The sequence below is a fragment of the Nerophis lumbriciformis genome, linkage group LG09, assembly GCF_033978685.3.
Source record: "Nerophis lumbriciformis linkage group LG09, RoL_Nlum_v2.1, whole genome shotgun sequence".
Classification (NCBI taxonomy): domain Eukaryota; kingdom Metazoa; phylum Chordata; class Actinopteri; order Syngnathiformes; family Syngnathidae; genus Nerophis; species Nerophis lumbriciformis.
The window spans coordinates 44,256,505-44,269,196 of record NC_084556.2 but is presented as its reverse complement, the minus strand read 5'-3'; the positions used below and the strand labels follow the sequence as shown (position 1 = coordinate 44,269,196).

At 37.6% G+C, this 12,692-nt stretch overlaps 1 protein-coding gene across 1 annotated transcript in view; it reads right to left on the bottom strand.

Moving 5' to 3' along the window:
• Nucleotides 1-12,692, bottom strand: part of cltca (clathrin, heavy chain a (Hc)) — a 73,063-nt gene that overhangs the window by 34,368 nt on the left and 26,003 nt on the right. Inside the window, exons 3-6 of the mRNA XM_061963087.2 lie at nucleotides 3,911-4,179; nucleotides 1,307-1,468; nucleotides 1,105-1,218; nucleotides 697-870 (exon numbers count right to left, since the gene is read on the bottom strand). Of these exons, the coding sequence (XP_061819071.1) occupies nucleotides 697-870; nucleotides 1,105-1,218; nucleotides 1,307-1,468; nucleotides 3,911-4,179 (719 nt within the window). The remainder of the gene's footprint in view (nucleotides 1-696; nucleotides 871-1,104; nucleotides 1,219-1,306; nucleotides 1,469-3,910; nucleotides 4,180-12,692) is intronic.

Genomic DNA, 12,692 nt, shown 5'->3' with positions numbered 1-12,692 from the left:
AGGTGGCATTACTTTGTATTCGGTTACCCTCCTATTTATAAAACTAGAAGCATATCTAAGCATATCTAACTAGAAGTATATCGCAGCCAATGTAGATGTGTTTGTGTGCATGTTCCGTGTACATTCACACACACATCAGCTCATCACTGCACCGACATACAGCCATGTCTGTCACTGCCTTCGGATCAGCTTTCCTCTCCTTCCTCAATTATTTATGAGCTGTTCATGTAGCTCGGCTGGAATTTTCTTCATCAGCTGGCTGGATCCAATTCTCCATCAGGGTTTAGCTTTACAACAGCAGTAACAAACAACACGCAGCCCTCTCTTTAAGTGAAACACTACACTTTGCATAATTTTCAAAGCTTTCAGGCCAAAGAAGGCGGTGACAGCGGAATTAAAAGGCAAGGTGTGCTGTTAGGACTCCCTAAATAATTATGGTGTGGTCATTTGCAACCTCCGGGACAATTTGTACAGTTGCACTCAAAAGTAACCAGTCATCATAGTAAATTCTATTAATTTGCACAATTGTAAGCTTGCAGTAGTTGGAAGTAAATCGACAAAACCATTAAAATAGTTTAAAACGTCTAATGTTATTGAAAATGTAATCATTTCCAGCACAACTGTATGGTTGAGTGAGACAATTATTATTGTCATTTATTTTATTTATATTAAATGAGCATACATTCATCCTCTTACCTGCCCTTTCCTGTTGACGCCGATGATGCCGGAGGTGGCCTCGTGAGGAGCAGTGACAAAGATGGTCTCTCCACTTATGCGGTTCATGTAGATGCAGGTGCCGGTTTCCAAGTCATACAAGTGAACATAGCCATATTTGGTGATGAGGAAAACCACATCCTGCTTTGAGCTTATCTGTGAACAAAATAATGTGTTTAAATTCATCAAAAATGTTATGTATTTCTAAATTCACACAGCAAACAAGCATTTCCAATTCAGAAGTGCTCCATTGCATTAATACATCAATAGAAATGTGTTATTTTACTATGCTACAACAATGAATGTGTTTAATGACACTGATATTCAGTAGTTGTAAAGTAGTGTTGTGGACAAAAATAAATAAATCATATAAACAATTTAGAAGCACACCTGCATAGCGACAGGAAAATCATTTTGGGCTTCTGGGGGGAAGAACACATCCACTGCTTTCTTAGGGAATGGCTGGTTGCCAGTTGGTGGCGTTCCCACTTCGATAATGTGCAACTACAGAAGGAAAAATGGTAATCGATCTGATTTTGACAAACGGAAAGGCACATGGCTTTAAATACTTGTTTACAGAATATTCACTCACCTTCCCACCAGCCTGGCCTCTGACAGCAAAGCAGAAGAGGGTGGACTCCTCAGCATTCCCCTCCATCTTGAACTGGGCAAAGCTGGCTGCATGCCCTTCAATCGGCTGGGAAACCTTTCTATCCACTGAGTACAACTGCATGGCTCCCACCACACGATTTTGCTGAGAAAAGGGTAAATGGCAATCCCATAAGTATTTAACAAGCTGGTGGTAGATCAAATGACACTCAAGTAGAACAATATAGAATTCAAGCACCATGTTCAGAAAGAAAAATGCCTTAAGGTACATAGGCTTAGCAAGTTTTGAAAGCACTTGCAGTACATCTGGAAAGTATTCACAGCGCTTCACTTTTTCCAACTTTTGTTGTTACAGCCTTTTTCCAAAATGGAATAAATTGTTTTTGTCCTAAAAATTCTACACACAATAACTTATGATAATAATATATATTTTTTTCTTCTTTTTTTTTTTTCCAATTTAATACAAATAAAAAACAAAGAAATCCTATGTGCATAAGTATTCAAACCTTTGCTCAATACTTTGTTGATGCATATTTGGCACCAATTACTGCCTTAAGTCTTTTTTAATACGATACAATAAGCTTGGCACACCTATCTTTGGGCAGTTTCGCCCAATTCCTCTTTGCAGCACCTCTCAAGCTCCATCAGGTTGGATGGGGAGCATCAGTGCACAGTCATTTTCAGAACACTCCAGAGATGTTTAAGTCTGAGCTCTGGCTGGGCCACTCAAGGACATTTACAGAATTGTCCTGAAGCCATTCCTATGATATCTTGGCTAAGTGCTTAGGGTTGTTGTCCTGGAGAAAGATGAACCGTCATCTTTCCCTCTATCCTGATTTGTCCCCCAGTTTGTGGATATTTCACATACCCGGTACCTAAACATAACTCAAAAAGTTATGGGCGGATTTGGATCTAGAAATCACGCAAGAAACAATAGATTACAGTTTGGCACTAATCCGGATAATTTTTACTACGTTACCTTACGTTAGGGCTGGGCGATATATGAAATATACTCGATATATCGTGGATTTGTCTCTGTGCGATGTAGAAAATGACTATTTTGTGAGTATTCGAGTATACTTTCTCAAGCAATTGCTTTTAGCTGCGGGCATTACACTACAGGCTTTTCTCCCTCTTTCTTGTCCCTCCTTCGTACAGAGACCTAAAACAAGCGCACCTTGTCACATACGTCACATACTGTCGCGCGTGCAACGTCATACGCCCTCGCTGAGCAGAGAGGTAGCAGAATGGTAACGTTAGCTGTGGCAGGAGGTGCAAGTGGAGCGGTGCGCGTGGTAATACGAGAGAGAGAAGGTGTAAATCTGGTAACAAATTGAGGAAGAATTAATTCCCAAGAAAAACAGCACAGGGTCCATCGTCTACGGTGGTTTGGCTTCAAGCGGAAAGATGTTGAACAGACAACCGTGATATGTAAAGTATGCGGCAAAAGCGTTGCTACAAAAAGTAGCAGCACCACTTATTTGTACCATCATTTGAAAAGTCACCCGCTAGAGAATGAGCACTTGAAACGCCGCATGTCAACATCTCCGGCCGGTGCCACACCCAACAAAATCCTGTAGCAACCAACACTGACCCAATTGAGCCTGGCGTCTTCCATTTCCAGATCAACACCGTATGAAAAAAATAGTCAAAAACAGGAGATAACGTCCGCAGGAACCTACCACATAGCGAAGGACACACACAATTTGATTTTTGAAATATCTTGTGTGACATCATGCACAAAAGTGCACTTTATTTGTTTTAAAATATTGTAGTGGCGTTCTGTACAAAAAGTGCACTTTAATTTAGTGTTGTTTTGATATGTCATCTTAGTGGCATCATGCACAAAAGTGCACTCATAGCTTGTTTTAAAATGTTTCTGACAATCTTGCACTTTGTTTTGAAATGACATGAATGTTTGTGCCACTGCTTAATAACCGTTTAATAAATACAGTTTTGGTAAAATGACTTGGTTGTGATTTCCCTCTCTGCATGAAAGTTTAAAATTAGTAATGCAGTATGAACAAGAATGTTTTAATGTACACACATAGAATCATCATACTGGCGTGATTATATGCATCAAGTGTTCATTCAAGGCTAAGGCAAAATATCGAGATATATATCGTGTATCGTGACATGGCGTAAAAATATTGAGATATTAATAAAAGGCCATATCGCCCAGCCCTACCTTACGTTTATGATATGCGCTTCAACTTTTGTGCGTGTGTATGTAAACGATACCGCAGAAGCAAAGAGCGGATGACTGACAGGAGGGTTCACTCTGTGTCTTTTATTCCGCTAAAGATAGCTCACAAAATAATGGGTACATATTGATTAAACTTACAGGAAATGTCAGAAATTGGATAAGGAACTAGTGATTACATTTTGGGGCTGATCCGGATCAGCATCTAGATTCAGGACTTTTATTATTGGGAGGTGGGGCCTGGTAGAGGTCTAGGCTTGCTGAGCCCTTTTGTAGTCTTTATTGCCAATAATCATTCTACTTTAAGAATGGATCCTGCCTGACTTTAGGCGTCTGACTGGACTTAAGAAGACTTCATAGTACAAGAAAGTAGTGATGGATTACCTGTGCTGAGATACCAATTAGAAGGAGCCACTTCTGCTTGGCATCAGTGCGGTAGTTGATAATCTGGCAGCCTGCCAGACTGGAGTGTCGGTCAAAGACTTTGACAGGCTGGGAGTCTCCCTCCATACTCCAATGGTAGACAGCGGTATCAGTCACAAGTGCAACTGTATTAAGGGAGATCCACTTCCAAAAGGTAACGTCATCAGTCATGGTATGAGCCTTCATTTTGCTCTTCATCTCAATGTTGAAAATCTGAAGGGTTTTGGCGGCTAGATATCGGAATGCAGAGAAAGAAGACAAGAGCCAGATCCAAAGACCATTACAGTTTATAACAAACTGTGCATACTGTACATGTGAAACACCAAATTGTTATAGAAGAGGACAGTGAAATTGAATAATCAGCAGTAGAAATCAGGCAACCATGCCGTGATGAGTGATTGGGAATGCCATACATGCTGCAGATGGCACTAAATATGGACATATATACAGATAACAAAAATTCAAGCTAAATCATACCTCTGTGACCAATATTCTCAAATATCTACACTCTTTGAGCATCTTTTACAAAGTTTTACACAATACATGAAGTTGTCTAAGGACAAATGAAATTAAGGTATAGTATTTCAATTCACTACATTTACCAAATCAGTGAGTGTTAGTTGCGGTTACAACTATTGTTACTAAACAGACATCTTTCATGCAGGGTTTCCCCCACATGTAAACGATTTTGGCGCAGTGTCAGGCTAAATTAATGCCAACACCCCTTCAAAGTATAAATGGATTTTTTTTTTAACATGAAAACACAATTACCTTATTTTTCGGAGTATAAGTCGCACCGGAGTATAAGTCACACCTGCCGAAAATGCATAATAAAGGAAAAAAACATAAATCGCACTGGAGCCAAACTATGAAAAAAAACTGCGACTTATAGTCCGAAAAATACGGTAAGTGATATATTGTATGAATTGGTGTAGTCTAATATTTACGTACTACTGGCTATAATATGTTTGAAAAACAGCTCAAATATCATAAAAACTTTTCTAAATTGCAACATTCAGGGAGGGTAGAATAAAGTGCAGCCTGTGTTACCTTTTACAGTACGCAACAACAATTGAAACTGCATTGAACAAAGAGCACATTCTACCAAGTAAAATTCCTTGTGTTAAAGCTGGTTGTGATTCTGATGGAATAAGAACAATTTTATTATTAATGGTATTAATAACTAATACTAATATTTGTTTTTAAATATAGGTAAAACATTTGTTTAGCCTTTTTAAAGAAAATCTTTGCATCATTGCAAATCAAAATGATCATGCCTAATATATGATGTCAGATTGACTACACCACTAGCCATGCCCTCACCGCCACTATATAGTGGCAATCGAGGGGAAACCCTGTCATGGTAACAAAACACTTTCAAAATCAGTGGTACCTTAATTTACGAGTGATCTGAAATACGAGCCATCTCTAGGCTTTTTGTTATGCTTTAAGTTGACTATAAGTTGCAAGCATAAATTTGAGTTACGAGCCTCCCCGCCGTTAGTGTGCTAGTGATTGTTTGAATAAACCCGGTTATATCCACCTATAGAAAAACGGTCTTACTCGCTAACTTTGTTTATACATAACTTTACGTTTTAACCATGGCAAAGGAGATACTGTTGCAAGTAAAATAACCAGCATTCAGGTGCCACAACTTGTGTGAGTTTCGCACACCATGACAGAGCAGTCTGTGCAGTAAGGATGAACTGCCACTGTAGCTACACAGGCCAATATTCAATGACCAGCCTGAAACAAACTTCAATTAATTGTCAAATAATTAAGCATGTAAGTTGAGGTACTACTGTACATTTGTTTACAGACCGAGCTAAGCTAACATAGGTCTGATTACGTGGCCCACCATCAATTTAAGAGTCGTAAAAAGACAAAAATAAAATAGACAAATGGGTGGAAATAAGAAATAATTCACAAAAAAGGTTAACACATCTGCATCTAAAATATAAGGATGGAATGTGAGTGTGAGACTTACATGTGAATTAAGTTAAAGGGAGAAGAAATGTACAACATTAAGTGCTCAAAGGTTTTCAAATAGTTCATTTTTTTGACAGACAATTGACAGAATATAAATTAAGCCAACTCACCTTGGGTTCAATTAGTTGGGAGTACTTTGTGAGTGCAAGATGTATGAAGAAGCAGTGTGACTTCCTTGTTTGATCATTATTATTTACTGATTAATATAGCGAGAATGCAAAGACAAGGCCAAACAAATGTCAACATAACTGCCACTAAGCCATGAGTGAACAGGCTATTTGCAGCAGCCACATTTCAAGAGCAAACACAGTTTATATTAAAGTGGTTTAAAGAGGTAGATAGGGTCTGTGTGTGCGTGTGTGTGCGCGCGCACAAAGAGAGAAGCAAGCTGGCACGCTACTGTAGTTATCTTAAATGTTAACATGAATACAAGAGACATGAACATCTTTCCCTATGCAAAAATTACATACTCCAATATGAACTTTAATAAACATTGCTTTATGAGCAACTAAGATATTCAATTGTGCACACTGAACCTACTCACTGTGCTCTCTTAGAGAGTGATATATCTACAGTGTGAGTAATTTGGCACAAAGGTTATCTCCAACATAAAGTGAACATAAGCCTGACATGTCGCACTTATTTTGCTTTCAATACTAAAGTACTATGGAAATACTGTATATTTGTGTCTTAATTGTGAGGTCTCAAAGGCATATTTTGAGAACAGAAAAATATGTTTGGCAAGCAGACATTTTGAAAATAAATTAAACTCAAGCAAAATATAAAAATGTTACAATATAAATACATTTAATGCACAATAAAAGTGTTTGCATGTTTGCTAATATCCATATTAACACTCAATAACTACTGCTTTTTGCACAGTCAGACCGATGCGCTCTCTTGCGCCCACTCCCTTCCTCTCTCTCAACCTCTCTGCGCATTAAGCATTTTTTTTTTGTACACTGGCTCAGATTTCTGCTGTGCCCTCGCGCAAGTTTTGACACGCAGTTCCATTTGTGTCAAAAGGCAACCAATCAGAGAACTGGATAAATGTACGCTCTGATTGGCTAATTGGTCTCCAATTAGATTGCTCTAAAAATATATCTAACATTGCGGCGCTATGCAGAGAGAAAGAGCTATTTTAAAGTGTAAGTATAGCTTTATTCATTCATTTAAAACACCTAAAACCAGGGCTGCGAATCTATGGGCACCGCTCGATTCGATTCTTGGGGATAATGATTCGATTTAAAATAAATTCTCGATTCAAAATCCATACTCTTTAATAAAATTGGGAGCCAGTTCTATGATTGATTATGTTCCTCCATAAAATAGATAAACAGCTGTGACCAATTTCTACATTAACTAAAAGAAAACTGGTTTTGTTCAATAAAATACTACTTAAGCATTTAATAAACTCAAATACAAATAAGGTAACAAGCAACCCACACTTCTCTTTTTTAAAGAAGACATATGTAATAATCTCATGTCAAGTCATCATTAAATGGCAGTGATAAAAGGCATTAATAAATCATGTTATTTTCGAATACCTTTATAACTGATAACAGTAGTTCAGCCGGGATATGATCCATAATATCAAAATTAGATTTACAGCCACAAAATCTTGTTATTGTTTTTATTTCGATGCCTTGCCCTCCACTGTTTGACCAATTAGAAAGTCTGTGAGTGTGTAACATCCAGGTTGCCAGTTACACACCGCCCATCTTTGTCTGGCTACTGCCACTGGTAAAGTTACTAAACATGTCAGACCTTAGTAAATCCAAAATGCCTCATTACGATTCTCAAATTCATGACAAGGCCAGGAACAAAACAAGGAAATCTTGTTATTGTTTTTATTGTTTATTTCGATGCACTGCCCTCCACTGTTTGACCAATTAGAAAGTCTGTGAGTGTGTTACATCCAGGTTACCAGTTACACACCGCCCATCTTTGTCTGGCTACTGCCACTGGTAAAGTTACTAAACATGTCAGACCTTAGTAAATCCAAAATGCCTCATTACAATTCTCAAATTCATGACAAGGCCAGGAACAAAACAAGGATTTGTATCAAGGCTGCCTTTGAAAGATGGAGGCCATTGAAGACGGAGAAGATTTTTTCATCTGACGCCAAATTTGCTAATTTCCTCCTTGATAGGTAAGTAAGACATTTACGTTTTCTTATTACTTGTAATAAATGGAAAAGGACATTTCGTATGTCAACTATATTGTCCAATACAGTCTATGATCTTGTCTAACAAAGCTAGTATATTCGTGCAACGAATGCTTAGCATGCTAGCCCGGTCAATGACACATCGACATATAGGCTAACGGGAAATATATGCACGTTAGCCTGTACGTCGATGTGTCATCCAACTGACAGGGCAAAATATATTTTTCGACAAATAAAACCTGTGGATATGGGTAGTGTCAGTGCCTATTTCGTTCTCATCATGCTGATACGCTGAGGAAATGGGTTCCAGCATTAGCACAGCTGTCATGGCACTGTGAAACGTATGGAGACAGCCAGGTCACGTGATAAAATAATTCCTCATTCGTGTTTGCATATTGTGAACTACATGTACCAAGTTATATAGCAATCTGAAACGTTTGAAACAGTAGCCTATAGGCATACCTTGGTAAAATGTCTCCTCTTTAGTTTTGAGCATACATTAGGCTGCTAAGCATGCTCTACTTATTTTCACCAGTACAACCATTGCGAGCGTTGGTTGTAGTTTGTTTTAGTCTTTGTTTTCTTCTTTGTTATTGACAAAATGGTTGTCTATTCAGCTATTATGGTCCCAACACCTCAACCCCTAGTAAGAGGCAGTGGAAGTTTAAGGTTCCTTGGATTAGCCCATTCGATCGAGCTGGATTTGGCTGCGTATCTGGCAACCTCAGTCAGGGAGAGGGGGAGGGGACTAAAGAATTTTGACCGTGATTGCAGTATCATTTCTCACCAGATTCATGCATATAACTCCTTTAAAGTCAATTTGTACAGCACATATAGGCATCTACATTAACAATATGATTTGCCTGAGTGGCTGGACAGAATACATTTAAAAAAAAAAAGTTGTACATTTTTTTTTAATTTTAATTGATTAAGAATCGTTACAAACAACCTCAGTCAGGGAGAGGGGGAGGGGACTAAATATTTTTGACCGTGATTGCAGTATCATTTCTCACCAGATTCATGAATATAACTCCTTTAAAGTAAATTTGTACAGCACATATAGGCATCTACATTAACAATATGATTTGCCTGAGTGGCTGGACAGAATAATTAAAAAAAAAAAAAGTTGTACATTTTTTTTAAATTTTGATTAAGAATCGTTACAAATAAGAATTGCGATTCATTCGAAAATCATTTTTGTACACCCCTATTAGCAAACATGCAAATACTTTTATTGTGCGCAAAATACATTTTTATTCACGCAAACGTTTATTTGCTGCGTGAGTTTAATTTATTTTCAAAATATAATGTCTGTGCTAATGAAAACTGTGATCATTTTGGTCGTTATTACAATCATTTAGTGTTGGGTGTATGATTATTTCTGTCATTTCTATGCAATGACAATCAGCTCTACCAAGTAGCTTGGGCTCTTAGGCCTTTTTAAAATATTGTAACTTTATCTACACTGGCAAAGGGGAAAACATTAAATAAGGTGTTTTCCATCAGTTAAGGTGAATGTATACGTGTCAAAGTATGAATTAAATATATTTAAAGACAAGTGAGACACGAGCAACATATTGAATAGATGAAATTGACATAACATGAAAATATAAATTAAAAGACAATATTGTCATATGTAAAACAGATTCTTAATCACTTTAACACAAATTAAAAATGATGAAATGCCAGCAAGCCATGAGGTCATGAAAGCCAAATCCTGTTTACTTAAATACAGCTTAAGTGGTCTTGAGGAAAAATATCCAGTTTAAGGAACTTGTACCAAAACCTCGTTCATGTCTTTCCGCTCAGTTCATTATCAGAGCATGGATGACAGAATAAATCAATTATTTTTTAATTAAGTAAATTCAGTGTCTTAAAAAAACAGGATTTTACTTCCACAATGTAGTAGGAAATTTTTAACTCACCGTCTGCAAACACATAAGAAAGCAGTAAAGAAAAACAAAGAAAACAGAAAAGACAAAAAACAAAAAGTCAAAGCAATCATGGATGCTGAACAAAAATGAAAATATGCTTACATCAAATATTTCTGTCTAATAAACACATTCATTTAACATATACACTCCTGAACAAAATGTCAAGACCATGGGAAAATGACAAGTATTCACATTTTCTGAAAGTGAAAAATAGTCTGTAATAACTGTAAATAAAAACTGAATTTAACTGTCCCTCCAGGTATTGGCGGCAGCTTGCCAAGTTGCGGAAAAAGTTGTGATTTTTTTTTCCAATAACATTGAAACGGTTGGACTGTGATCTTACGCATTCATAAACAATGACTGAAGTTTTCTTTGTAATCTTAAACACAAAAAGCATTGGAATTTAACAAAGTTGACAAAATGCTTTATGTGCAATATTTAACTTACAAGTAGACAGTAGATTGCAGTAAAAGCACATTCTAAAATTGCAGGCTGCAGTTTCAGTTGGGAAGTCTAGACTTCCTAGTCTCCATCCACCTCGTCTTGTTCCACCGGAGGAACAGCGAAATGTTCCCAGGCCAGAAGTGAGACATAATCCCTTTAGCGTGTCCTCCTCACTATGGAACCACCCAGGAGGCATCCTAATTCGATGCCCGAGCCACCTAAACTGGTACCTCTTGATGGGGAAGGAGCAGAATCTCTACTGAGTTCCTCCCGGATGACCGAGGTCCACACCCTGTCTGATAGTGTGAGTCCAGCCACCCTGCGGAGGGAAGTCTTTGTAGGAGCGTTGATTGACTGGTAAATCAAGAGCTTTGCCCTTTGGTTCAGCTCCCTCTTCACCACAAGGTCCGGTACAGCAACCGCATTACTGCAGACTATTAAATTCCACGCTCCCGCCTTTACAGTAAGAGTGATTTATGAAACGGGAACTGCAAATTTTTATTTTATTTTATTTTTTTAAATGTTGCCTATAATTTACAATCCATTTACAAGCACATGTTTCTTTTTATATACACCAACTAATAAATACATGCTGACAAAAGTCAGAGTCACTGAAAGTCGCTGGATTTAGCCTATAAAGCTCTTAAAAACATTCAAATACTTTCGTCAACATTTTATATACACACTGCAAGTACTGTATATATGTAATGTAGTAAGAAGCGCATTCATTACAACATGTCGTATTTACGTGTTTTGGTCATTTTAAGCATACGGTGGCGTATTCATTTCATAGACGCATCACAACATTTTTCTTTTACTTCAACAACACTGACTACTACTACTCACGGCTGACTTCAAGAGCGCCAACAAACTTAACTCTTAACTCTCAGTGCCTGCTCTCACTGGGATGCCGACTGATGGGTTGTTTATATTAGGGCTGCACAATTAGTTTGATTAATATTGAAATCACAATTATTAATCACGATTATTCATTATGTCACACCTTTCGCCATCTAATAACAGCAGTGTGGTCTTAAACGTACGCCGAGACTCCAGGGAATTGAAGCGAGTGAAAAGAAGCGGAACAAAGCGATATGTTGCAGCAACCTAGAACAAGTTGTTGAATGTTTTCAATTCATCGCGGTTTATTTCCACATCTTTTTACTATCCAAGTGAGAGGCATGATTTATAATGTAGAAATACTTTTCACCAGGTCAAAGGCGAGAGAGCAGTTCCCCAGCTCATTATGTCAGTACAGCAGCATAAGCTACAGTTACTTCTCTCTGATCAATGTGCCGCTAAATGGGTCCTTAACTTTAGCACTTATAACAATATCGCTAATACTTGGTTAATATTCAGGTCTCAAAATGTAAATGGAGTATTGTTTCGCGGTTTTTAGATGTTTTATAGTGTGTTTTATGGGCGGAATAGACAATAGACGCAATGGCGTCAAGGCTCCCATTGGCTCTATTGTAAGCTGACTTTAATTATGTTTATTTACAAGATGGAATGCACTAAAAAATGTTTCTCATAAGGATTTTGAATTATAGGCAAAATTCCCCCAAAAAGTGCAGTTCCCCTTTAATAGACCAAAGAAATGGAAGGTTGGTATCTATTGGTGAAATTTCGCAGTGTTGTCCTGCTAAAAGACAGGGCCATCACTACAAAGGGTGGGACCGTCAGCCAAAAGTGACACCCGCTGAAACACTGTTACAATCCACCAGTGCAAATAATTGTCATTTCCACCAGTCTTAAGGTTCTTTTCAAGGGCGTGTTTGCTGATAAAAAAAGGACCTGAGAATGGACTAAATTAGCTGGGTTGTTATGGATACTGACAAAACCATTTTACTTACATAGCTAGTGATATTGTCACACTAAATGACAATAGCATATAATAGAATAGAAAAGCAGGGGTCCCCAACCACGTTTGGCCATTTCCACGGACCGCTACCAGCAATGCAAACGCGTTGACGCAATAGGAATAGTATATGACTAGGGATGTAACGATATGAAAATGTTATATTACGGTTATTGTGACCAAAATTATCACGGTTATTATTATTACGATATTGATGAATGTGCTCAAAAAGTGCTCATACACATTTATAATCAAGTTTTATTTAAAATAACTAAATACAATAAATAAATAGCCACACAATATACTTTCCTGGCAGAAGAAATATGTTATACAATAATATTTGTATAGCTA